This window comes from Thermobia domestica, chromosome 2, assembly GCF_964235325.1.
Source record: "Thermobia domestica chromosome 2, izTheDome1.hap1.1, whole genome shotgun sequence".
Lineage (NCBI taxonomy): Eukaryota > Metazoa > Arthropoda > Insecta > Zygentoma > Lepismatidae > Thermobia > Thermobia domestica.
Genome location: NC_137455.1, coordinates 52547946 through 52572962, shown reverse-complemented (window position 1 = coordinate 52572962; position 25017 = coordinate 52547946). Strand labels below are relative to the sequence as shown.

The 25017-nt window shown below is 35.5% G+C and overlaps 1 protein-coding gene across 1 annotated transcript in view; it reads left to right on the top strand.

The window, feature by feature from the left end:
* Nucleotides 1-25017, top strand: part of LOC145679678 (sodium- and chloride-dependent glycine transporter 1-like) — an 85081-nt gene that overhangs the window by 14215 nt on the left and 45849 nt on the right. The window contains exons 2-5 of the mRNA XM_081750252.1: nucleotides 6365-6534; nucleotides 8704-8838; nucleotides 13207-13361; nucleotides 17726-17817. Of these exons, the coding sequence (XP_081606378.1) occupies nucleotides 6369-6534; nucleotides 8704-8838; nucleotides 13207-13361; nucleotides 17726-17817 (548 nt within the window). The 5' untranslated portion in view covers nucleotides 6365-6368. The remainder of the gene's footprint in view (nucleotides 1-6364; nucleotides 6535-8703; nucleotides 8839-13206; nucleotides 13362-17725; nucleotides 17818-25017) is intronic.

Sequence of the window (25017 nt, the reverse complement as noted above, 5' to 3'; positions counted from 1 at the left end):
TGAAACTTCGCATTCAAAAATGATAACGCAAATGTAAAGTAAAAAAAGAACCATCAGACAATAACAGCAAAATATAACCTTATGGAATTCACCAGGTCTCACAATTTTAACATTCTCGGTTGACATTTTTATCGACAGCGACGAATTATATTTTAGAGTAAAAAATACATTCGGGAGATAGAAAGATGCAGGAGCGACGGAGGAACGCCTATAGGTTCCTTTTTGTCTTTATTGGATCTTTTTAATTGGTGTCCAACAATTCCCCAATATCCTGAATAGTATAAATAATAATTGAATTATATTTTGCTTCAAATTATTTGAAATTCTTTGTTTATCGTTAATAATTGTCAAAACTCCTTTGTCAGTTTGTTGTCCACGTCCTCGTCCCACTCGCCATATTGTCCGCCTCCTTAATTTTCCACCAATTAGCAGGAAGCTTCTGCCAACACAGAATACTGTACTTTGTAGCCCCAAAACGCCTGACGTGATTTATTTTTTTTAACAATAGCTATAGTAAGAATAAAAAGAAATTGCTTGTTCTTAATGTAATTGTTTTATACTTATAAATGGTTATTCAAATCCACTTTCTCCCATTTTTATTCATAGAGATTTTGATTCAAAATCTGCAGGAACAGAATGAAGCAAATGATATTCCTGCAGATTTTGAGCCAATGCTGTGAAACCTCTATGAATAAAAATGAGAGAAAGTGCATTTGAATACCCATTACTTCAAGAGCAAGCAATTACTTCTTTTTATTCTTAGCTATGGTTGCTATAATTCAATCACATCAGGCAATTTTTGGGCTACAAAATATGGTGTTCCATGTTGGCAGAAAAAGCATCTGCTAATTGGTGGAACACAGCGTTTCGTCGCGGCGGGACCGCCGATTTCTATCACTGATGGGCCACCCAACAGTAAAATTGGAAAAAGGAAACCGGGCCGCCTGCGAGCGTCGCCACTGACCCACCAATTTCTAGCGACGCGTCGCTGGTGGGCCACCCAACTGTAACATAACAAAAATATATAAGCGGGCCGATGGCGATTGTCGCGGCGGGACCACCGATTTCTGTCGCTGGTGGGCCACCCACCAGTAAAATGGGAAAAACGGACACTGGGTCGCACGCGAGCGTCGCTTCCGGGCCACCACTTTTTAGCGACGTGTCGCAGGCAGCCCATCAGTGGCCCACCGGCGTTTACGGCAAGGAGTCTGTTAACAATTCAAGAAATAACTTCGGAGAGGGGAACTGAAAAACTTACAAATACCTTTTAAACTAAGAAACGGTTAACTATTAATTCTTAACAACAACTGGAAGTGCATTAGGTCTATTTATTAATACGAGGGCTCTCCAGAAAGTAGCAGACGTTTTTCCTTATCACGTCAGTGGTCGGGGCTTAGAGTCGCCATTTTGGTGTCAGAACGTTGCCACTCAGTACGCATCCAGCTGTGGTACTGTGAGGACTGTGACACTCTTACTGTGCTTTCTGCAGCATGTTACAATGTGTGCTGCATTAGAAGATACTGCCTCTTGTGAGATGCGTTCTGTGATTAGGTTTTTGTTGGCAAAAAAAGAAAAAAACAAGCTACCTGAAATCCACCGTGAGAAAACTTAGCACGAAGGTGATTTTTCACGACAACGCACGTCTACACACGGCCAAGCGTACCCGAGAGCTTTTGGATGGTTTTGGGTGGGAGATGTTCGATCTCCCATCATACAGTCCAGATTTGTCGCCGGGCGACTACAACCTTTTCCCCAGCGATGAAGACATGGCTCGCTATACAATGCTTTGATACTGACGATGAACTACAAACCAGTGTAAGGTAGTGGTTGAAATTGCGGGTGGCAGATTTCTAAGGAGACGGCATTAAAAAAAAATGTACCAGGATATGATAAGTGCTTTAATTTGCACTATCACTATCAAGAAAAATATAATACAATTTATTTTTATTTATTCTGTTAATTTTTTATTTCAAAACATCTTTTACTTTCTGGATAGCCCTCGTATTTACGTGCATATATGAAATTAATTTAATCTATTACTTGCATTATGTATTGTGAGCTTTTCAAGTCCGTAAATATAAATCGTTCTTTTAATTTCACACGTGTTCTTTATGATTCCTCTTGAATTCACAAGGATAACAGCTTCTTACATAACATGCTATCAGACGACACCAATCAATTTATAATGACTTCCATCCGGTTCTGCAGTACAAGGTAAAAGGGTATGGAATGATAGGGTAAGTCAGACCTTGTGACTTATTCAACAGCTATTCAATGAAGTGAAGAACTTAATGATTTATACATGCTTTACAATCAGTGTGAAACATTCATCTTGTACTGTTAAAATAGGACGATCAGTATTTGATGGTATCTGTAAGTATTGACATTTTCTTATTGTTAAAAGAATGATTTGAAATACAGGGTGTCCGAGAAGTCCTTCCCTGATTACAGAAATTGATAACTCAGGCTAGAAATAAGATAGAAATATGAAACTGGTGTTGAATTGTTTACAAACTATAAAAGTTTTTGTCTGTGTTAGGTTTGTTCTGGGACATTGTGTTAGGACATTTCCTGGGCGATGGATTGGTCGTGATGGACCAACAGCTTGGCCTCCACGCTCTCCTGACATAACCCCATTAGACTTCTTTTTATGGGGTTATGTCAAGGATGAGGTCTACCGAACACGTGTACCATATCTTGAAACCCTGCAGCAACGAATAACCACAGTCGTTGCATCGATCCCTCCAGTGATGTTGGCTAATGTGTGGATGGAAATTGAATATCGCCTAGATGTGCTACGTGCTACCAAGGGTGCTCATGTGGAAGCGTACTGATGTGACCAAAACTTTTATAGTTTGTAAACAATTCAACACCAGTTTCATATTTCTATCTTATTTCTAGCCTGAGTTATCAATTTCTGTAATCAGGGAAGGACTTCTCGGACACCCTGTATATTCTGTTGACAATGGCGTATCTAATCCTTTATGGAAAGCACCTATGTTTCCAATTTGTATATATTTTACTCCCCCCGCACGAAGAGAAAAATCGACCACATTTAGAAGGAATTATACAGGCGGTTTTCCTGACGCTGTTCCTGCTACGTCAGGAGAACTACAATTTGTGTTGTGGTGCAGATTTTTTGTAGTGCGTTGAAATCGGGTCAGCCCAGTCTCGTATCGACTGGGGGTCTAGGGGGACCGACCCCCTAAATTTTTGCTGGTCCCCTAAAATTTTCACGGTAGCCTTGCAAATGTGTGACTGCTAAATTATTTTCTAAAACACTCACTAGTACTTCCCATTTTCTTTCTATAGGAACAACCATTCGTTGCCCTAAGAAAACTTTAACTTTTATATAATTTGCATTTCGGACTTCTATTACGAGTAGCACCAGTAGAACAGGTCCGGATATCAAGCGTGGAAGCAGATTCACAGCATTTAACAAACATAACCATAGTTATACAGATTCCAAATCTCAGTTCCAAAATTTTAATGTTTATTTCTATTACCAGGATACAAGGGCAATATTACAGCTGTCTGCTTTCTAACGATCCGGATTATAGGATACATCCGTTATCTCATAACCATTTTACTTCCTACACCAAGTACCTTGATTATTTATTACAAAGCATTCGACGTATATACTTCAATTATAATATTTAACTCATTAATTATTTTAAGACAGCGACGTATTGGTACATGACTGCGGAGCTTTGTATAACAACAGTTAAGAATATGTACTTAAATCATCCATCTCGTATTTTGAACATAAGCTGTAATATTAGCATTCCAGATTCAGGAAACTCCTTATTATTTAATAAAATAGTTATTTCATGTAAAATCTAAAATAATAATTTAACATTAGGAATCATCTGGGATAAGGAAGTAGGCGGTGCTAGGCTCTTAGCAATTCATATTATGGTACATTTCAACGATATTCCACAAACACGTCTTACCATTTATATTTAGTTACTGCACAAAATAATATACTTTTCAATATTTTATGGCAGTTTCATTAAATAGCACTTAAAACTTGGCTTTAAACGTCAAATTAATTCGATTTTACGTTCATCAACTTTCACTGTTTATTCTTGTATATCCATCAATCGATCAATAATTAGAAAAAGATAAAAATGCATGTCTACAGAATTTAAAGCACTTTCCGCCCAGTGATTCATTTAGTATCCCAGAAAACTATAATTTATCGACTCGTTTTAATAAAATTTGTTTTGTAGATTAATGGTAACGTATTAAAATTAATAACAATAAGCTTAAAATTAAATAAACAAGTATTTAGAATAAAATAAAACAATCAATTAATGACAATGTAGATCAAACAAAATCAGATTTGTAACGATCGTTTTCAGATCGTTACAAATGTACTATAATTTGGTGATGAACTATAATATGGTTGTATCGCCCCCCATAAGTGCAGCCGATCCCCCCTACAATTTCGGGCTTGCTACGGGCCTGGGTCAACCTCTCCGTATCTTTGAACGTATGTTTCGTACAGATTTTCTATACGAAGGACATATTCAATTTCTTAACCCGCGTGTTTACTCGTATTTCCAACCAAGAAGGAATTTCTAGATCGTGCAAAAGAGTGATACTGTGTAGTGTCCGTTCCGTACAAAACCAGATATTTGTCAAAATGCATAACAGTGATTTACTGTACCCTCCACGTGAAAGATACAAATAAGATTCCGTCTATTTGCAGCTATACAGGTTGGCCCTGGCTAAGCAATAAAACCTGCACGTAGCCTAATACAGAAAAAACACCGTGTGCGTGTTTTTCTCGGGGTTCTCCCGTTTCCTCCCACATTCTTCATTCCAACATTTCATTCATTTCTCAACATCACCGTCCCCTTTAGCCTAGCCGGCATAACTGTGGGAGGTAAAACTTGAACATTTCATTTCCTAATTCAGAAAATACCGTGTATGATACAGAATTCTGCTAAATTTCGCATCTCCGTATTTTCTAGAATAAAAATAAGTTTTTCTTTCTCAGTATGGTTCACTTTGTGAAAACGTTACTAGTTTACAATTAACAGAAATATTGCTACCTTAGGACCTTTGTTTCTTGCTCCGCACAATTAACCGTTTGCGTTCTAGGTGTCATTTTCCTATATGCGTACTGTAGTAAAGTTTTCATTTGCTGTTAGAAGATTGTCTAGACTGTTATATAGAGCACAGTTATTGTGCACGCGCGAGGAGAGTATTCAAATTACTGATATAAGCATTATGGAACATTTGGACTGAAAAAGGGAAATTCTGATGTTCTGAAGGACTTTTAGGCTGCTTCAAGTTGGCAACACTGACCAGAGATCAAAGACAAAGTTTTTTTTTCTTTTTCCAATCTCGGAAAACGATCTCGAAGTTGCCAATTGTTTATCTCGAAAACAAACACATGTGTGTCGTAATTGAATGCTCCCTTAGGCCTGGCATCTTCTGAGACAAAACTTGTGTGTGTGTGTGTGTGTTAGTAAAGTTCTGTCACCTAAGGAGAAATAGTAGAAACTATCGCTCCTTTCATCCACTAAACAATTTCATCAACTCCAGGATTAATAGGAGCCTTATTAAGGATACGTTTTCATGACATCCCCATGGATGCCACTGGTATTTTGCAACGGAGTATTTTAAGACATCCACGTGGATGTCACTGGTATTTTGCAACGGAGTATATTATGACATCCACGTGGATGCCACTGGTATTTTGCAACGGAGTATTTTAAGACATCCACGTGGATGTCACTGGTATTTTGCAACAGAGTATTTTAAGACATCCACGTGGATGCCACTGGTATTTTGCAACGGAGTATTTTAAGACATCCACGTGGATGCCACTGGTATTTTGCAACGGAGTATATTATGACCTCCACGTGGATGCCACTGGTATTTTGCAACGGAGTACCGGTATTTTAAGACATCCACCTTGATGTCACTGGAACACAAGGGGTTAAGAATGAAATGAAATTGGAATGTAATAAATAAAAAAATCAAGTTGACGTTGTCTTATCCTTTTTTTTGGCCCGAGTCTGATAATTAATAAAAGTGAAATGATTATGAAGGAATTGGTGGTCTGAAAATATGGGGAAAAAATGAAAGAACCTCAAAGAAACCTCACTAATACGATTTTGTCCACAACAAACTCCATGGCCTGCGGTTTAGTCTTGAATCCCTCGCTGCAGAGGCCATTACTCTATCACTAAGCCACAATACTTTACTCAGTGTAAATTTTATGCTATCCAGTCATATCTTATACAACAAATTATAGTTAAAAACTATTTTTTAATGTAAAACTCTTGATTTACAATCAAATATATTGTTTAAGTGTTTGCTCATTTATTTTTTCTTTATGTAATTTCAGTTTAATGGAGGCCCAACCAATACCATTAACAGGACCCCTAGTCTCTAAAGATGAACCATCACGAGCACAATGGGCATCTAAACTGGAGTTCCTTCTTACTTGTATGGGTTACGCCATAGGACTTGGAAATGTGTGGAGGTTTCCTTACATGTGTTATAGAAATGGTGGGGGTAAGTTTACACACGAAAAGAATGAACATTCGCAACTCATTCATTTCATATGAGCCTCATGCAAGGAACTTTCTTCATGAGATACAGATCATTAATCCACGTCGCCTTTATCTTCGACTTACGAGGAGTGGTCAGAAAGTAAGGTTACAAAGCCTGCAGTGAAACGTGTATATATTATTTCATACAACCAATACAGCCAACAGATGGTATATATACTAGGAATGCAATGGATGTACCCGATTGCAATGAAATGAGCTGAGCGAGCTTAAACTACCGGTACGTAATCATTCCTGGCCATTATGCAATAATAAATAATAATAATATGCAATAATTTTTAATTGTTGACAAAAAAATCACGTGAAAACTTTTTCCCCATGTTAAGTCTATGCAAGCGTTTTTCGGAGATTATTCCTCGATGGTACATCGGATTTTTTATTTCGACCTATGTTGTCACTTAGCACGACATACTCTATCAGCGTGCTAAGTTTGGTTGAGATCGGCCAAACGGTCTAGGAGGAAGCGTTTTTCGGTGATTATTCCTCGATGGTACATCGGATTTTTGATTTCGACCTATGTTGTCACTCAGCACGACATACTCTATCACCGTGCTAACTTTGGTTGAGATCGGCCAAACGGTCTAGGAGGAGTTTGCGGACAACCAAACGGCTAACCCGAGTATAAGAGCTTCGCTTCGCTCAGCTCAATTAAGTTATTTTTCGACATAGTCTCCTTAACGGTTGAGGCACTTGTCACATCGTGGGATGAGTTGGAAGATTCCCTCCTGGTAAAAAATCCTGTCCTTGCTCGTTCAGGCACATTGTCACGAAGTGTTTCATCTCTTCGTCTGAAGAAAAGCGACGGCTTCCTAGGTGCTTCTTCAAACGTGGGGACAGGCAAAAGTCGCTTAGAGCGAGGGCTGGGCTGTAGGGAGGGTGGTCGATGATGTCCCAGCGAAACTGCTTCGACAGCGTAGTGGTCTACTGGGCATTATGAGGGCGCGCGTTGTCGTGAAGGAAGATGACGCCCTCGGTGAGAAGTCCTGGCCGTTTCCTCCTGATTGCTTTGCGCAATCGTGTCAAAGTCTTACAGTATCGGTCAACGGTCACTGTGCGCTGTAGCAATCGAATAACTGAACGGACTTTTTCGCGAGATCAGTTTTTCAAACGAGTCGACACTTGTGTTTAGCTAGTACCCGCGCCATAGGTAGCAGGTGGCTGAAACTCTGCATAGTTGCCAACTCAATGTATAAAAATTACCCTATACTCCTTATTCCTCTATAATAGACGAAACTCCAGAAATATCGACCTTAAACCTTAGTTTCTGATACTCCCTGTGATCTTGAAATTATATTTTTTCTCGTATTTAGGAACAAAGAATACAAGACATCGTATTCATCGTATTCTATAGTGTTAAATCTTTTTAGGTATTTTTTTTAACATCAACTTTGATTGTTAAATACACATAGATCCATTAAGTCCAATAGGATCATAGTGTACAGTTTAGATTAAATCAACAGTTGTAAAGTCAAGACAGAAAAAAAATCATAAGACTGAACTAAAATGATCCACTGCGGTAATTTTTTAAAATTCCAAACTGTGTTATTACATAGTCGAATCCATAGTTTTCGGGGTCGCTAAGATGAATAGTGACACTTTTGATGCCGTTTAAGCCCAAATTCAGCCCACAATAGTAATATTTAATTTTTATTTATATAAATTTTTATTATTTTCTGATTATTATAATATTTTCTTTATTTTTATCGATTTGAGATAGCTTCAGTAATGGTAAAGAGTGACTGACTAACGGAATATATTACTAATTTTTCTTATTTTAACACAGCGAAGCGGGTGATTGACGCTAGTACAGGGACGGATCCAGGACCGACTTCTGGGGGGGGCGGTGGGTTGTCATACTGCTACTTTTAAGGGCTCCAAATGTTGGGATGGGTTTTATTTATATATGTAAAATAAGAAAGTTTCATCTTCTGGGGGGGGCGATCGCCCCCCCCTGAATCCGCCTCTGCGCTAGTATATAATAATAATAATAATAATAATAATAATAATAATAATAATATATTAACTGAAAGTTTTTAAAGTTCTATTTTCCTGTATGAGGCAGGAGGATCATATATATTAAGTATAAAACTCATAATTTTTCCTTTCTTTTCAGGTGCCTTTCTTGTTCCGTACTTCATTATGTTGTCTCTCTGTGGCTTTCCCTTGTTTCTACTGGAAATCTGTTTAGGACAGTTCAGCAGTCTCTCCTGTATCACCTTATTTGGAAAATTAACCCCAATATTAAAAGGTAAGATAAAAAAAGGAATTCATAAAAATAGAAGTTGTCTTTTATTAGAAATAACATGTGTATTATTCTCCCAACGTTGAGTTACCTGTTATTGATGTTAGGTATTGATATTAGGTATCCAAAAACGTTCTCTGTTGGATTTTAACAATAGACAAACGTGGAAAATCAGAAATAGTGTCCATCAGCTGAAATAGTCTGTCTCCATCGATCGACTGGGAAGATTATAACTCAGCGGAACGTACATCAAATAATTTACCACGTTGAGAGTACGGAACCATTGCCCTCGCAGATAGTAATCGAATGAATGGAAGGAGTGGTAATACGACGGTGCAGTGTGAAGGGAATATGGAAGGTGTATTTTGCAGGACGCTAAGTTTCCGGTCGCCAAATATTTTAGTTTGGCGGTTTGCATTGGGCATTTCCTCTGTTTACCAAATTGCAATCATATCCTCTGATCCGACTACTGGATTCAGACCTGAAATTTTGTGACTTGAATTAGAATTTCTCATTCAATGGTGTCATTGGTGCTTCGCGCTGTTCAGATGCAGAATAACTCCTATACTACTCACAAACACTAGCTCCACTGTTTTCAATTTTTTTATACACACAGTTGCATTGGATTATCTAGCAAGGTGACAGCAGTTCGTAATGCGCAGTATCCCGAACAGTTTGCCAAACAGAAAATTGTTGTCGGCTCTGTTGAAGAAGTGGTCATTTTAGTTGTTGAGAGTTAATTCACCTTGTGCTAACCAATAATGATATCGCCGTGAAGGATCGTAAAGAATCTGCTTGTCAATGCTGTCTACAAACAAACCCTTTCCCTGACTAAACAACAAAGAAACATAACTATTTCTAATATCGTTTTCTAAGGCAACTCTTCTTCATGTGAAACCCATTGTCACATTTTGTCGCAACCCAAATTGATATAAACGTAGGTTAACGGCTACATCACTGCAATTCATCAATTCATCTTTTATATGTTTAGTCATTATCTTCCCCAATAGCTGACTTAAATACCTCGCGTCTACAGATGAACGTCTCATATATGATACATGTGAGTATGTGGGGATTTATTCCTGTTTTTAAATTTGTTAAATCACCATTGTATTGTTTGCTCATTTAACACATCTTCACCAAATGCTTATTTTTCTTCCCTTTTTATTAGTATTTGTTCCCAGTTTAAACTCATAGAGCATACAGGTATAGCGCACTGATATCCTCATCAAACTGTATCGACCACAACCAATAATTGACAAGAGAATAAACTCATTAACATTGTACCTTTATTTCTCTCTCTCTCTCTCTATCGAAATGAAATGTGTAAGAAGCGTATGTTATTCTTAATACATTATCCTGACATAAGTGAATAGATATCCGAAAAGTAAGCCTGTTGGTATTGATACGTACCAGTGCACAGTAAGAGCCACTCCTGAACCTGGAGTTAATACTTAGCCTATAAACTACGGGATATTTTGTTTCAAAATACCATGTTTCTTGTCTTAACTATGGATATTTCGATTTCGAAATGGTACTACAATAACTTTTGTAACACGTTTTGTTTCATGTGTCTTCGATAAATATGAGTGAAGAAATGGACTTCTTTGTAAACCCTTACAAAAACGCTTTAAATGTAGTTTAAAGGTTAAAGGTAATTTACCTCCGTAGTTTAAAGATTAATGGGTCTAACTTCGGCAATATGTAAATATTCAACTCTGCGTGGCATTGTTATCCACTGACATAGGGCTGGCCAAACAATCGATCGCTGTTGTGAAACTTCTTAGAAACAAAGTGATATTATATAAAAATAAATCTTACACACCAATCCCTTTTTTCTTTTAGGTAAGTTTCAGTTGAGATAAAATACTTTCACATAAAAGGACTAAGACACGCTATTCATATGAAGAATGATAACATTATTTTTCCTTTGTTATGTCAAAGAATAAATGCATATGTTCGTTGTATAACTCGTATGTTGCTTTGGTAAAGAAAGACAATCTGAAAAGGGGTTATTCCACTTTGCGAAAGAAGAAACATAACTCCGACTTCCCCCTAAAAGTGAATTAAGAGTCTTCATCCCGGCGAAATTAAAATACCGCTAATTTTACAGTAATTATGTGATATCTTCAAATAGATAAAAGATAATTGAAATGTGGAACAAGAGCGCCCTAGACAATATTATTTTATATGAGAAACCGTTATCACGACTCACTTATCTGCTTTCGATTTCGAGCCATTTTGAAAATTGGCATTTATTTTCGCGTTTCTAAACGGCTGAAAACAGAAAGCTACTAGGTGACTTGTGGTAACGGTACCTCACGCAAAATAATATTGTCTAGGGCGCTCTTGTTCTATATTTCAATTATCTTTTATCAATTTGAAGATATCACATAATTACTGTAAAATTAGCGGTATTTTAATTTCGCCGGGATGAAGACTCTTAAGGGAAATGAAAATGCAGTTCCAGACACAATTTGGCAATAGGTAGTAGAGGTCTGCACGGGCCGGAATTTTTAGCCCGAGCCCGGCCCGTGAAGTTACAACGTGAGGCCCGACCCGAGTCCGAAATAAGTTCTAACATTTAGTCTTGAGCCCGGCCCGACATCGTGTGGTACTCAAATGAGCAGGAAATAAGCCCGAATTACAGAAACTTAATAATTAACGCTAAATTGTATTTTTATTTATAGCAATTAGAGGTTTAATTTCGTAGTTGTGCTTTAAAAGTTCTCCAGAAATAACGATACAATATATATCGTTGTACAGTATATTTACAAAGTTAGGCCCGAGAAATATGGTTGTATATTTAAAAATTTACGACCCGAGCCCGGCCCGGGCCCGAAGTGATATATGCTTTGTAGGCAAAAGCCCGACCCGCGGGCTCGGCCCCGAGCCCGTGCAGACCTCTAATAGGTACATCGCCAAAGATTTTTATATCCTGAGGTAGATCATTTAGCCATCCTTGTCACTCAGTAAGAAATCGCTGTGAGAGGTGGTACTAGTCATCACAGGGTGCCTCAAGTAATTGTCGTTTGTTTGTGGGTGGTATTCGTTTGTCATATATATATTTGTTGTAGGAGATGACAAATATTGTCCCCAGCAGACTTTGAAACCCATTTTGTATCCATTTTGTATCTTGTCATCCATGAATTGTGTATTGATTCGCATCAGTTGGCCTATTTCAAAGGGTACCAATCCATCTTGTAGTCCATGAACGATTGAAAAAAATGGGATGCAGAATTAAGTCCTTTCGTCTGAATAAACCCCAGGCTATGTTGCTTCAGCACTATATATATATATATATATATATATATATATATATATATATATATATAGCGAGAGAGAGAGAGAGAGTACATCAAAATAATACATTGGCTCCCACATCTGATCGTAGTCGGATTTGAATTGGCGTATTTAGAGGGTTATCGGGCTCAACCCCCCCCCAAAAAAATTTGTTAGTTTTTTGCATTCCACGTACAACAATAATCCTCCTTACCATTTCTAAGAATTTCGTTGACTTTCCATTTTTCTTATGCTCTTTGTGCAGAAATAATACTGTATTTGTCAAAATTTATTCCATGTAAGAACTGCGTTCTTTTTTTCTTTCTTTCGTCCATTCTACTCCTCTGTTTCTTTTTCTTAGTTGTTACTTTCTTTCGTTTCTCCTATCATACTTTCGACCGTTGTTAGTTCTGATTCAAGTCGGCCGTCGTCAGTAACACTAAAACTAAGAGGAACTGATAAGCGAAACTGGTGTTCCACATCAACTTGCACGGATATCAACATAACGGGACTTTAGTTATTATAGCAAAGGAATATTTATATCGTTTAGTTATAAAGAAAAGGAAAAGTTTGAATTAAAGAAAATCAAGAGGAGGGAATAAGTAGCCCGGGATATTAGGTAGGCCAAGAGGATGCTTTCTTTTTCTTCTATGAATAGAATAAAAGGTTAGATTCACTGCTAAATTTTTGTATCATATCACATAAGATTCACCAGTCTGCAATTCTTGCCATTAAAACTATACAATTTATGCATAAATTAAAAATATATTTAAATCTCAAACTCAGGGTGCGCAATTGCACCCTTGCTTCCCCGTTTTATGCATAGCCCCCCGAAACAAAATCCTAAATTCACCACTGTAAACTACTATATCCAACTAAAGTCGAATTTGAGCACGCACGATGATTTTATCTTTTTAGAAATCACACCAGATAACTTAGGTCGTTCTAGGCATTCAAGATGGTAAATGTTTTTTGTACTAAGCAGTCACATGTTTTCAAAGTATTGGGAAACCAATTACAATATAGTGAAGATACAGGTTATTAAAACATGTTAAAATAAGTTAATTAATATTTCTTCATTTTTTTTCACAGGTGTCGGATATGCTACGGTTATCGTCAACTTCTGGTGTGCCGTATACTATAATGTGATTATTGGTTATCCACTTTACTTTATCGTAATGTCGTTTGCATCCGAACTTCCTTGGGAGAGCTGTAACAACACATGGAATACAGAGAATTGCGTTAAGGTATTTATTATTTATTATAAAATTTGATTAGTTTTGAAGCATGTCAGAATCTGAAACATAATAATTGTAAAAGGCGAAGTTGCAAAGGCAGCCAGGCACAAAGCAAGTGTTTACTTCTTTTATAATTTCGAGGATGTACTAGATATAAGTATATTGTTTTAAATATGTCTAAATAGATGAAGAAGGTGATAAATTCATTTTCTAAAACTCAACCAAATGTATTCTAAAATCTTATATATATATTTAGGATTGTTTAGCTTTTTCAAAAAGAAAAATACATTGCCATTATTTTACACACATGATCCCAAGAAAATTTTGCGCCCTTTACCTTCTCTTTTGTTTGTATTCAGTATCAGCCTAAATGGCAAGGATGTTATAAAATAGAGGATCTGCCCATTCGTATCTTCAACATATGAACTCTATGAAGAAAGAAAAAAAAAAAAAAAAACGAACATCGTCTGATCCGGCACGTTTGATTGGCTACTCTCGTTTCCGCCATGATTGTTGGCTCGAAACATTGCGATGTTAGTGGCGCGGAGTGGGCAGAGTAGGTGTGGCGAAGCTGTGACGTATGGCTTCACGATTTTGTTGTGTGGGCAGATCCTCTATTTTATAACATCCTTGCTAAATGGGGACACCGTAGTCTAGTGGTTAGAGCTTGGACTCATGTTTGCGTGATACCGGATTCGATTCCCGGCCGATGTTTCACAATTTTGGGGCGTTCACCGAGCGTCGTGAGGCAAACTGGGGAGTCACGTGAATAAAAGACGTAACGGCCACTAGATCTAGAAAGCTCCTCAAACCCCTGTTAAAGACAAGATGATGCAGCGCGCTGACCACGTGATCGTTGCTATGTTGGACGTAATTGAGCAAGTCGCTAATAGATGGCGTTGGAGTGGCTTAGTCCTACAAAAGGGCTCTTACGCAAAATGGTTTGGTTTTCTTAGTCTAAATAATACGGCCGCTTACATTAATCCACCAGCAGCTTAGCGGAGCGTACAGAACGAAATGAACAGACTACGCTGGCAAACAGTAAGCAATAGCCTCAGCCCCTTCTAGCGCCAGTAGCGTCGTAACAAGTAAGTTCTTTTATTTTTGTGATATTAAAAACTGAAGTATTTTCTTAATCTGTCGGGGAAACCAAACAATAAACTAGTAAAAGTGAAATATTTTAAATAAAGTATCGAAAAACTTCTTGGTAAAAATAGTGAAAGTTAAAAACAAATATTATAAACACGAAAGACTTTCACAAAGGAAAATAAGCCATTTCATAAACAATCCTATTTTCTTAAATCCGAAATAGAAAATGAAAGTATGAAAACGTATGCTCTAGAAATTTTACAAAAATCATCACTTCACATTACAACTCAACCTCAACGCATTCGCACAACATCATTGTCAATGGCGCTCTACTTAGCGTTAGTGGTGTACAAACTCAGCTGTCAATTAACCAGGGGTGCCCACAGAGGGAGGCTATGACGCAAACTGCGTCATTGAAATATTTGGGGTGGTGGTTAAAATCTATATAAATGTATTTGAGGAGGTGTAAAAATTAATCGAAAAGAAGATTTTTTCATGGAAGAACACCTACGGATAGACAACTGGGGGGGGGCGTCATGGACATAAGGGGGGTGGGCACCACTGAATTAACTGTGCCTAATCATAAACTTCAACCAAGTATAAGTACGCAACCATAAACTCTGTTTGCTATTGTAATAAAATATGCATATGGCAATCTTAACATAAAAACAAAAATATGTAACCCCATGTAAATCAAAATATTATTTATTATTTTCTCCATTCCCTTATTTACTTTAAATATTATTCATTTCTCTCTTATCATTTTGGTAACGGTCATATATTATATACGCATATGCAATAAGCCCACGTTTTGTATTATTCTTTTAAAAATCTATTTGTCTCCTTTCAAGCACTATACTACCTGCCCTATGGCAATCAATCATTTTTTTTTAACGTCTTACAAGGAAAGCTAAGATGCACTCTGGTATCAACATTGTTTTCAATACATATCTCTCTTAAATTCATCTCGTGGACAGCCTGGTTTATATGTATATAGAGTACCACACTTATTTTTTAATGTACCGCCCCTAGAAATTTGACGCCCTGGGCCCGGGCCCGTGTGTAAATACGAGTTTGGTTGCAAGCAGGTAGTAATTTATTTAGAAAATTTGTATCTGTACTAGTACACAGTCATATATATATATATATATATATATATAGAAGTAGATATAGATAGATAGATAGATAGATAGATAGATAGATAGATAGATATAGATAGATAGATAGATAGGTAGATAGATATCAGTATATATCAGCGTTTTTCAAGCAGTATCACATTGCAGTTTGCGATACAAAAACATGGAAATGCGATGCATCCTTGCATCATTCATTATTACCACGGAAGCTAAAATAAGGAGTAAGCTGAAAAAATATTATTATTTCAAGAAACTTTTCTTTGAAGAATTAGTTGCTGAAAAAAAAAAAAAGCCTTGACTTTGGGTTATAAAACAGTTTTCCACTCTGTCTTTCCTTGCCTTTGCTGGTTTGTTGCTAGTGGGTCATCCTCCAGACCTCAGGTTTCGGGGCATCCTATCCTTGTTCTTGAGTGTGTAATAATAAAAAATGTGCCTTGAAGAAAAGGCACATTGGCAGCAGAGGAAACAAGTTCAAACTATATTGAATCTAGTTGATATGTGTTGTAGCATGAATGGGGCTTGGGTATGGTTAGTAAAACGCAGAAGTGCGTTTGCATTTTAGTTTCCATATATATTAAGCTTGTAATGAACCGACCAACCGTTTGGGATTTACCAATTTTTTTTATTTTTATTGCTGCGTAACTATAGATAATAATAATAATAATAATAATAATAATAATAATAATAATAATAATAATAATAATAATAATAATAATAATAATAATAGATTCATAAGAGAAATCCATTAAATACGAAAGTAATTCACAATTCCATTCATAATGAATGGAATTGTGAAGTACTTTCGTATTTATTGGACTTCTTTTAAGAATTTATAATTACTCATTATAGAACAGAAAATGCGATACAAAATTTACAAATTACGATACAAATTTCAATTTGTATCGCAATTTGCTACACAAAATGTAAATTGTAAATAAAAACGCTTATTTATATATATTGGTAGTTTAATTTTCGTAGTACAAATAGTAGTATAAATTTAAATATAGAAGACAGACTTATAGCTATCTTTCTTTAAATAACAAGTTGAATTTGGAAAACAATTGAGCACTGATTACATAACACTTAACTATTATGTGCCCTGGGAATTCTGATTGGATTGTAATAGTCCTAATATAATTTCGGCAATCAATCCTGTTGTCTTCAACGGCTTGGTAGTAATAAAAAGCTTCGGCTTCACAAACATTTTTACATTTTATTGCACATATTCTTTTTTTTTTTTTTTTTTAACTGAAAACTCTAAAGACAGCAATAAGTTACTGATATGTTGGTGATCAATGCATATACTAATTCATAAAGTAGTGATACCAATATAAAAACAGTCTAAGATATTACATTTTACATATGCTTCATACAGTTTAAAATATTTTACTTTACTTCACTTTTAGTTACTCTCTTCTTGTTCTTAACCCATACGAAAATTACATCAATGTCATCGCCGTAGATTACACTGAAACTAAACACTCAATGTTAAATTTAGACAAAGGTGACCTCGATGACAATGGTAAAATATTCATAAATACTAACCTCTGTGCCTTTAACTTGTATAGATGATGTAACTCTTCAGATTTGTGTAAATTGATGCAAATATTCTATGGGTTAATAAAAAAGTAGGAAGCAACTGAAGTGAAGTGAACTGAAATATTTTAGAATGAAACGTGTGTAAATAGTAAAACACCTTACATTTTTTATTGTTATTAGATATATTGGTACGGCTAGGTTGTGAGTTAATATGTGTAGTGATCACCAACATTTCAGAGCTCCCTAGTTGCTATTTGGTTAGTGTGCACGTTATTGGTGTGAAAGATCCGGGTTCGATTCCCGACGGGAGCTCATGGGGTTCAGATCCCATGCTAAGCTGTAGGTTCACGTTTCATATAGCCTCGCTGCTGAAAGATACGCTAAACTCGATTACAATCCAACCAAGATTTTAGTAATTTATTGCTGATTTTAGAATTTTTCTGTTAGAGAAGTGAAAATACAATAAGTTGTAAAAATATTTGTGAAGTTAAAACAGGATTGTTTGCCAAAATATTATAATGAATATTATTTAAAATTAGGATATCTAGCACGCAATAAGTAAATAATCAGTGCTCAATTTTTTTGATATTGCTTTATACTTTATTTCAGTCGGTAAACAGGGATTTGAACAGTACAGTGAACGATTCGATAGTCCATAATAGTTCTAAGTTATCAAGAACACCGGCAGACGAATTTTTCCAGTAAGTATTATGTTCTGATTACTACTACTTACATTAGCAAACAATTATTTTAAATTCACAAAACAAAACCATATTTTACAGTGATGAAAGTTGAAGTGAATCAAGCATTTTTGTATCATCCTCTTCCTCTTTTTGAATGAATTTTCTTACGGTATTGTTTTAATTTTAATTAACCAATAAATACGGAATATTTTCGACCAATAAGGAACTGACTGCAATATAGCCTGACAAAAATGAATAAATCTCTGAATAACGTAAAATTGTAGCTAAATGTGCCATGACAAACTGTTATATTGTCCAATACTGAAGACAATAGCTATGAATTCTGTTCTAAGTACGTAGATGGGTCAATCCATCTGAAGTCGTCTAAAGATGGTGGAAATGGTTGCTCGCCCATCTCTGAAAATTATAAAAATTTATGTGTGACGAACTTTGTGTATAAGAAGGTCAATAACATCATTCACGTTGTCGTATGTACAATTGTTGCTGAATGGCGGCCATCTTTGTGTTGGTGGAGTGCCAATTTTTGCGTCTGCAAACGTTTACGAAAACTGGGTCATTCCATATCAAATCACCTAGAGCACTGTGCTTCAATGTCTCAGATTCTCTTCAAATTTTTTTCACATATAAATACCAATGAAATTATGCTAAATTAATTTTCTCTGATTTTTTGGATGAGAAATGGGCCGAGGAGAAATTTTTGAAAAATGTGAATTTTGCTTCAATTTCATTTTTTTGCACTCAGCATCATGAAACAAAATTTTCATAACTTCCTTATTTTTCAAGTTATTGGGTTCATCCAGGTGTCAAATGAAAGCTTAGTTTTTGTTCTTTTAGTAGATCTTAAGTAACCTTGCAAAAGGTTACACTGTTAATGCACATACAAAGCAAATTTTATTATTTTTACAAATTGTGCCATTACTCAAAAGTTACAACTATGAAACTTTTAAAACCATTTTTGTACATTCATCTTAACACGAATATGGTATGGATAAAAAGTAAAGAGTTTTTTTTTTTTGTATTTTTGTAATTAATATTTTTTATGTACGGAAATATACAGTTTTAAGTTTTGTTACAAATTGGGTCATTGCTCGTAAGTTACAACTATGAAACTTTTGAAACTTTTAAAATAAAATCATCTTAGCACATACATTGCATGGTTAAAAAATAACAAGGATGCTTTTGGTATTTTTGTAATTATTATATTTTTGGTATTTTACATGTACGGAAATATACAGTTTTAAGTTTTGTTACAAATTGTGTCATTGCTAGTAAATTACAACTGTGAAACTCTTGAAACATTTTTATAGGATCATTTTTAGCACATACATGATATGGTTTAAAAAATAAAAAGTGTGCTTTTGGTATTTTTGTAATTATTTTTGTACGTCAGAGTTCAATTCATGAATCGCTCTGGGCCTTCTATATTCTACTGGCTAGAAAATTAAGAATTTTGTTGGATACCTTTTGAAAATATCATCTGGTAAGAAAATACCATCTCTTATAAGCCAATCAGCCCGGATTTACGCAACTGAAAGCAAAATTAAAAGAAGACATCATATCATCAATGAAAAGAATAAGCTGTGAAATATAGGACACAACATTTTGTATGTAAATCTATGTAATTCTAAGAAGTATTACTGGTATGTATGTTTATTCTTTTAATCTATGTACATTAGTCTATTATTTCTTATTTCTGTTGATAGGGTTTGTAATAATCACTCAACCCCTTACATTGCTAGGCCTATATTTTCCATTCACAAAACTGCAAGATTATTACAAAAAAGGTATCCCATTTTGTTATTTAATACCTAGTAAATGCAAACTAATCCTATAAAAAGTTGCAAAAGATTGATAGTTGTAAGCGATGGTATAATTGGGAAAAAAGTTGAAAGTCATAGTTAAAGTACAAAAATATATATTATTGTAATACAAAAACTACACATTGCACCTGTTCTATTTTTAAGCATACCTAATATTTACTATGATGATTATTTGAAAAAGTTTTAAAGTATGACAGTTGTCACTTCAGAGTAGGGATGGCCAAAATTTACCTAAATCGGAAATGTTACTTTCCGGAACTTTTCCGAATTCCAGATTTTTCCGAAACCGGAATTTTTCCGAATTCCGAATTTTTTCGATTTTACTTTCCGGAATCCGGAAAGTAAAAATTCCGGAATTGGCCATCACTACTTCAGAGGAAAGGCATAATCTGTTAACAACAGTAAATCTGTATATTTCTGTACATTTAAAACACAAATAATAATAATAATTGCAAAAATACCAAAAGCACCCTTTTTATTTTTTAACCATATCATGTACGTGATAAAATGATTATATAAAAAGAAGCTTCAAGAGTGTCATAGTTGTAACTTATGTCCAATGACACAATTTGTAACAAAACTTAAAACTGTATATTTCCGTACATGTAAAATACCAAAAAAAGCACCCTTTTTATTTTTTAACCATATCATGTATGTGCTAAGATGATTCTATTTAAAAAGTTTCAAAAGTTTCATAGTTGTAACTTACGAGCAATGACACAATTTGTAACAAAACTTAAAACTGTATATTTCCGTACATAAAAAATAATAATTACAAAAGTACAAAATACACCCTCTTTATTTTTTAACCATACAATGTACGTGTTAAGATGAGTGTACAGAAAAACTTTGTACTTGTAGTGTACTTTGTTTGTACTTGAGTGTACAGAAAAACTTTGTTTCATAGTTGTAACTTTTGAACAACGGCACAATTTGTAAAAAACTCTAAAATTTTCTTTGCATGTCCAATACTGTTTTACAGTGAAACTTTTTGCAATATTACTTAGGATCTACTGAAAGAGCAAAAATTAAGCTTTCATTTGACACCTAAATGATCCCAATAACTTGAAAAATAAGTTTGTGATTTTGATGCCATTTTTGTGGCGTAATATCTCGGGAGAGCAAAGTGCTAAAATTGCTGCTTAGGCCACAAAGAAATTCTGTATGTGAATAAACTATTGCAAAAAAAAAAAAAAAAAAAAAAAAAAAAAAAAAAAAAAAAATCAAAAATCATGACTGATAATACATAGAGAGAAACTGAGGACATGGTTAAAACGCGAAGAAAACACGTGCGAGACGATGGTCGCAGCCTGGAAAAATTTAAATGTTTGGATATGTTTCATGCTAGATCTTAAAAACTACGCATGGTGCAGCAATGAGGCTCGCTTTGGTTGTGTTTAGTTTTGCAAAAGCTTGCGAGTGACGTTTGTTCCATCTTTGTAGCTCCATGATCATATTCACTTCTATATGGTAAGGGGGTTAGCTTCCTCTTGCATCAGCGACACCCATCGTCAAATTGGACCGCGATATTAAGACACTTAATGTATCAGCAAAGCGTCATTGAAATCCAATCCCAGTTACGGAAGTTAATATGTTCACAAGGTTGCATTACATCTGTCCTAACTATATTTAAAACCACATGAGCTGACATAAAATAAAGGGATACTTCTGGTTGATGTAGGAAGTTGAAATTTAGCATGATTGTAGCTTTCAGGTACTAACCCACAAGAAAATTGTCAAAAGTTAATATTTTTAATTTTTAGGGTGTCTAAAGGGGGGATGAAAATAATCTCCATGGTATTTTAATAGGGCCTTTTTAGGACTTATAATCTCATATTTTAGGTACTTGGAATTGGAATAAAAACTTGAAATTCGATACGCTTGTACGTTTCCGTTAGCGTTACCTATTAAATCACCAAAAATAAAAATCTTCAACCGTAGAGAGGTTTTATGGGGAACTGAAAAATCTTCCCAATATCATTTATATAGGATATCTTCTACGCTCCAAAATGTTTAGGCACTTCCAGCATGATTAGAATAATGAAATTTGGCACGATTGTAGCCTTCTGGGACTAACCCACAGAAAATTGTCAAAAGTAAATATTTTTAGTTTTTAAGAGCCCTAAAGGGGATCTGAAGTAATTCCCACGTTATTTAAATGGGTATTTTTTTGTGATATAAAATCTTATCTTTAGATAGTTGAAATACGAAAAGAAACTTGAAATTTGGTAGAATTGTAGGTTTTACAAGTTCGAGGCCGTAGGACGAGCAAACGCATGGGTCTAAGGGCGGGACCCCAACTAGCCAAAGGCTAGTCTATCCTATATAAAGCAACTGTGTGAACATATTAACTTCCGTAACTGGGGTTGGATTTCAATGATACTTTGCTGATACATTCAGTGCCTTAATACCGCGGTCCACTTTGACGATGGGTGTCGTGGGTGCAAAGGGAAGCTAACCCCCTTACATGTAGACGTGACAATGATCATGGAGCTAGAAAGATGGAACAAACGTCACTCGCAAGCTTTTGCACAACTGAACACAAACAAAAGCGAGCCTAATTGCTACAACATGCGTAGTTTTTAAGATCTAGCATGAAACATATCCAAACATTTAAATTTTTTCTGGGTTTCGACGATCGTCACGCACGTGTTTTCTTCGCGTTTTAACCGTGTTCTCACTTTTTCTTCATGTAATATCAGTCATGATTTTCTTGCAGTAGGTTATTCACATACAAAATTAGTTTGTGGCCTAAGCAGCAATTTTTAGCACTTTGCCCTCCTGAGATATTACGCCCCAAAAATGGCATCAAAATTACAAACTTCAACTTTCGGACACCCATAAATCTATGTTGCCATTAGTATCATAGCTGTGGATATTTCTGCAGACTCTTTACATGCAACAGTATTCAGCACAAAACTTATGAATACCCCACTTTATGCCATTCCAAAATACAGCCCCTTTAAATGTGTAATTTTCTATAGTTTTTCTGGTGATTTCATGTATTGGGTTTGCAACCCTGCATATTTGTTTAGAAGCAAAAGTTCGTGTACGTCAGTCGTTTCTTCGTGTATGTCAGTCTTTCCTCTAAATATTCGTTTTTGTTTGGTGTTCGTCTGGTTCGTACGTCCTGAGCAACTGTAGTTTTCGTAAACGCTTGCAAATGCAAAAATTGGCACTCCACCGACAACAAAGATGGCCGCCATTCAGCAACAGTTGTACATACGACAACGTGGATGAAGTTATTGACTTCTTATACACAAGATTCATTACACTCCAATTTCTATAATTTTCGGAAATGGTCTAGCAACCTATTCTGGATCACTTCGTATGAATTGACCCAGATGTCAGTGTTTTATTAGTTTATACCTTACTCCGATTTTGAGCGCCTCAGATATCACTATAGCTGCCTTGCTAGATTCATAAAACTCTCAATAAACAAGGCTTGTATATGGAAGTATGGTAACAGTTTCTTTATGTATATTAGTAATATCACTGTATTTATGTTTCTCTCAGAGCCTAATTTAAGTGGTTAAGCACTCCTTGGCTAAATTATTATCAGTGTCTGTATCCAAAACAAATTCAAATTATTTTTCACACTGTTATACAGGGACGTGGCGTCAATGTAACCAGTGTTACTGGCGGTAATAGTAAAAAAATACTGAAATTGACAATAATTTAAATGACACATAACAATATTCTAAAGCAGTGGTTCTCAAACTTTCCGATAACGCGGACCCCCTATGCATTCGAAAAGTGATCCGCGGACCCCCTGTTCATTCAGAACGTGATCTGCGGACCTCCTTGAAATACTATCTGAAATTTCACATTGTATTAAAAACTATACTGATTAGAATTACCACTGACAACAAAAAGATTAAGAAAAATATTGCAATAAGTAATTTATTCTAAAGATACATCATTATTTCCTAGTGAACGAAATTTCAATTGAAAATACAGTAACTTTCAAGACTGATTTTTGTTTCATGGATTGATATGTAAGTTTTTGTTATTACCGGGAAAGAAAATTGTAACAAAAAAAAAAAAAAAAAAAAAAAAAAAAATAGACGACGTTGACTCGTGTAATTCCATAGTTTTGCCGCGAATCAAAACATAACGCCTACTCGGAAGCTATGTTCCTGTTCAGTTGCAGTAAAATACCAGCTTGTTGTGTATGGGGAGTGCCAGCCAGCCTTTGTACTTTTCTTATGCATGTTCGTCGAATGCTTACTATGATAGAAAGAACCGCTTGTTGAGGTGGCTAGTTTCTGTTTCAACGTCGTGACACCGTGTTAGATCTATTCTTGCAAAAGAATCGATGACTGGAACCGTAATTCAAATAATCCACAGTGAAGAGGTAACTCTGCACGTAGTTATTAGTTTATGATTATTAGTATTGTGGTTGCTGCTTCGGCTAACAATAAATTCTTCTCTGTAAATAGTGACTGGTAACATTCGTGTACTACACACGCTATGCTGCTGCTTATGCGTACAAAACCTACCATACTTAACACTTGAAAATAACTTTAATTCCTTATTTATGATTCTTCGGAGATTTTCAGAATTCCATACAATTTTCTATCTTTGAATATGATTATACTCTATGCCATAACTGAATAATTATAAGATAAATTAAGGAAACAGCCATTTTTCTACCTCGCCATATTCTACAGTCGCGAAATCAATGAAGACTAAAGAGTGTACGACTAGACCTAGAATCGAACTTGGCTTTTCAGTATACTAAACTTACTGGTGCAGTATGCCGAAGATCCATGTTAGATTTCTGATCCAGTCGTATAATTTTCTCTCTTTGAATTTCATTATAGCCTGGTGAGCATATTTAGAAATTTATGTCTGATACTCCTTGCTAACTGTTGCTATTAACAATAAAATATCAAGTTATTGGCACGCGCAAGTTATTAGCACGTGCGATTAGAAGGTCCTGCTGTATTGACATATCTCAGTGGCAATAGTACTTTGAAAGGAAAATACTCTGTATTATGAGGTCTATGAACAGTGTAGTGGTCAAGAAAACATCGGAAATGTGGTTTTCCAGTTATAAAAGCAGAGATATGTGCTTTCACTGGAAGCACTTTTTAATATTGTTAGATACGGACGTGACTGTTTAGTGAAAAGTTCACTAGTTCTCAAGACTCTAATGTGATAAAGGTGAAACGGTACACAAAATCAATTTAACTGTGAAAATTTTATTTTCTTTGTGTATAGTGAAATTTTGTATAGTCTGTGAAAAATATATTCCAATAAATTAGCAGCCATTTGTAATCACATACTTTCCAATTCTATGAAAATGAGCGCTGTCAACTCACTTCGTTACAACTTTAAGAGTTCACTCCCAAATTATGGTTTTAGGAAAATC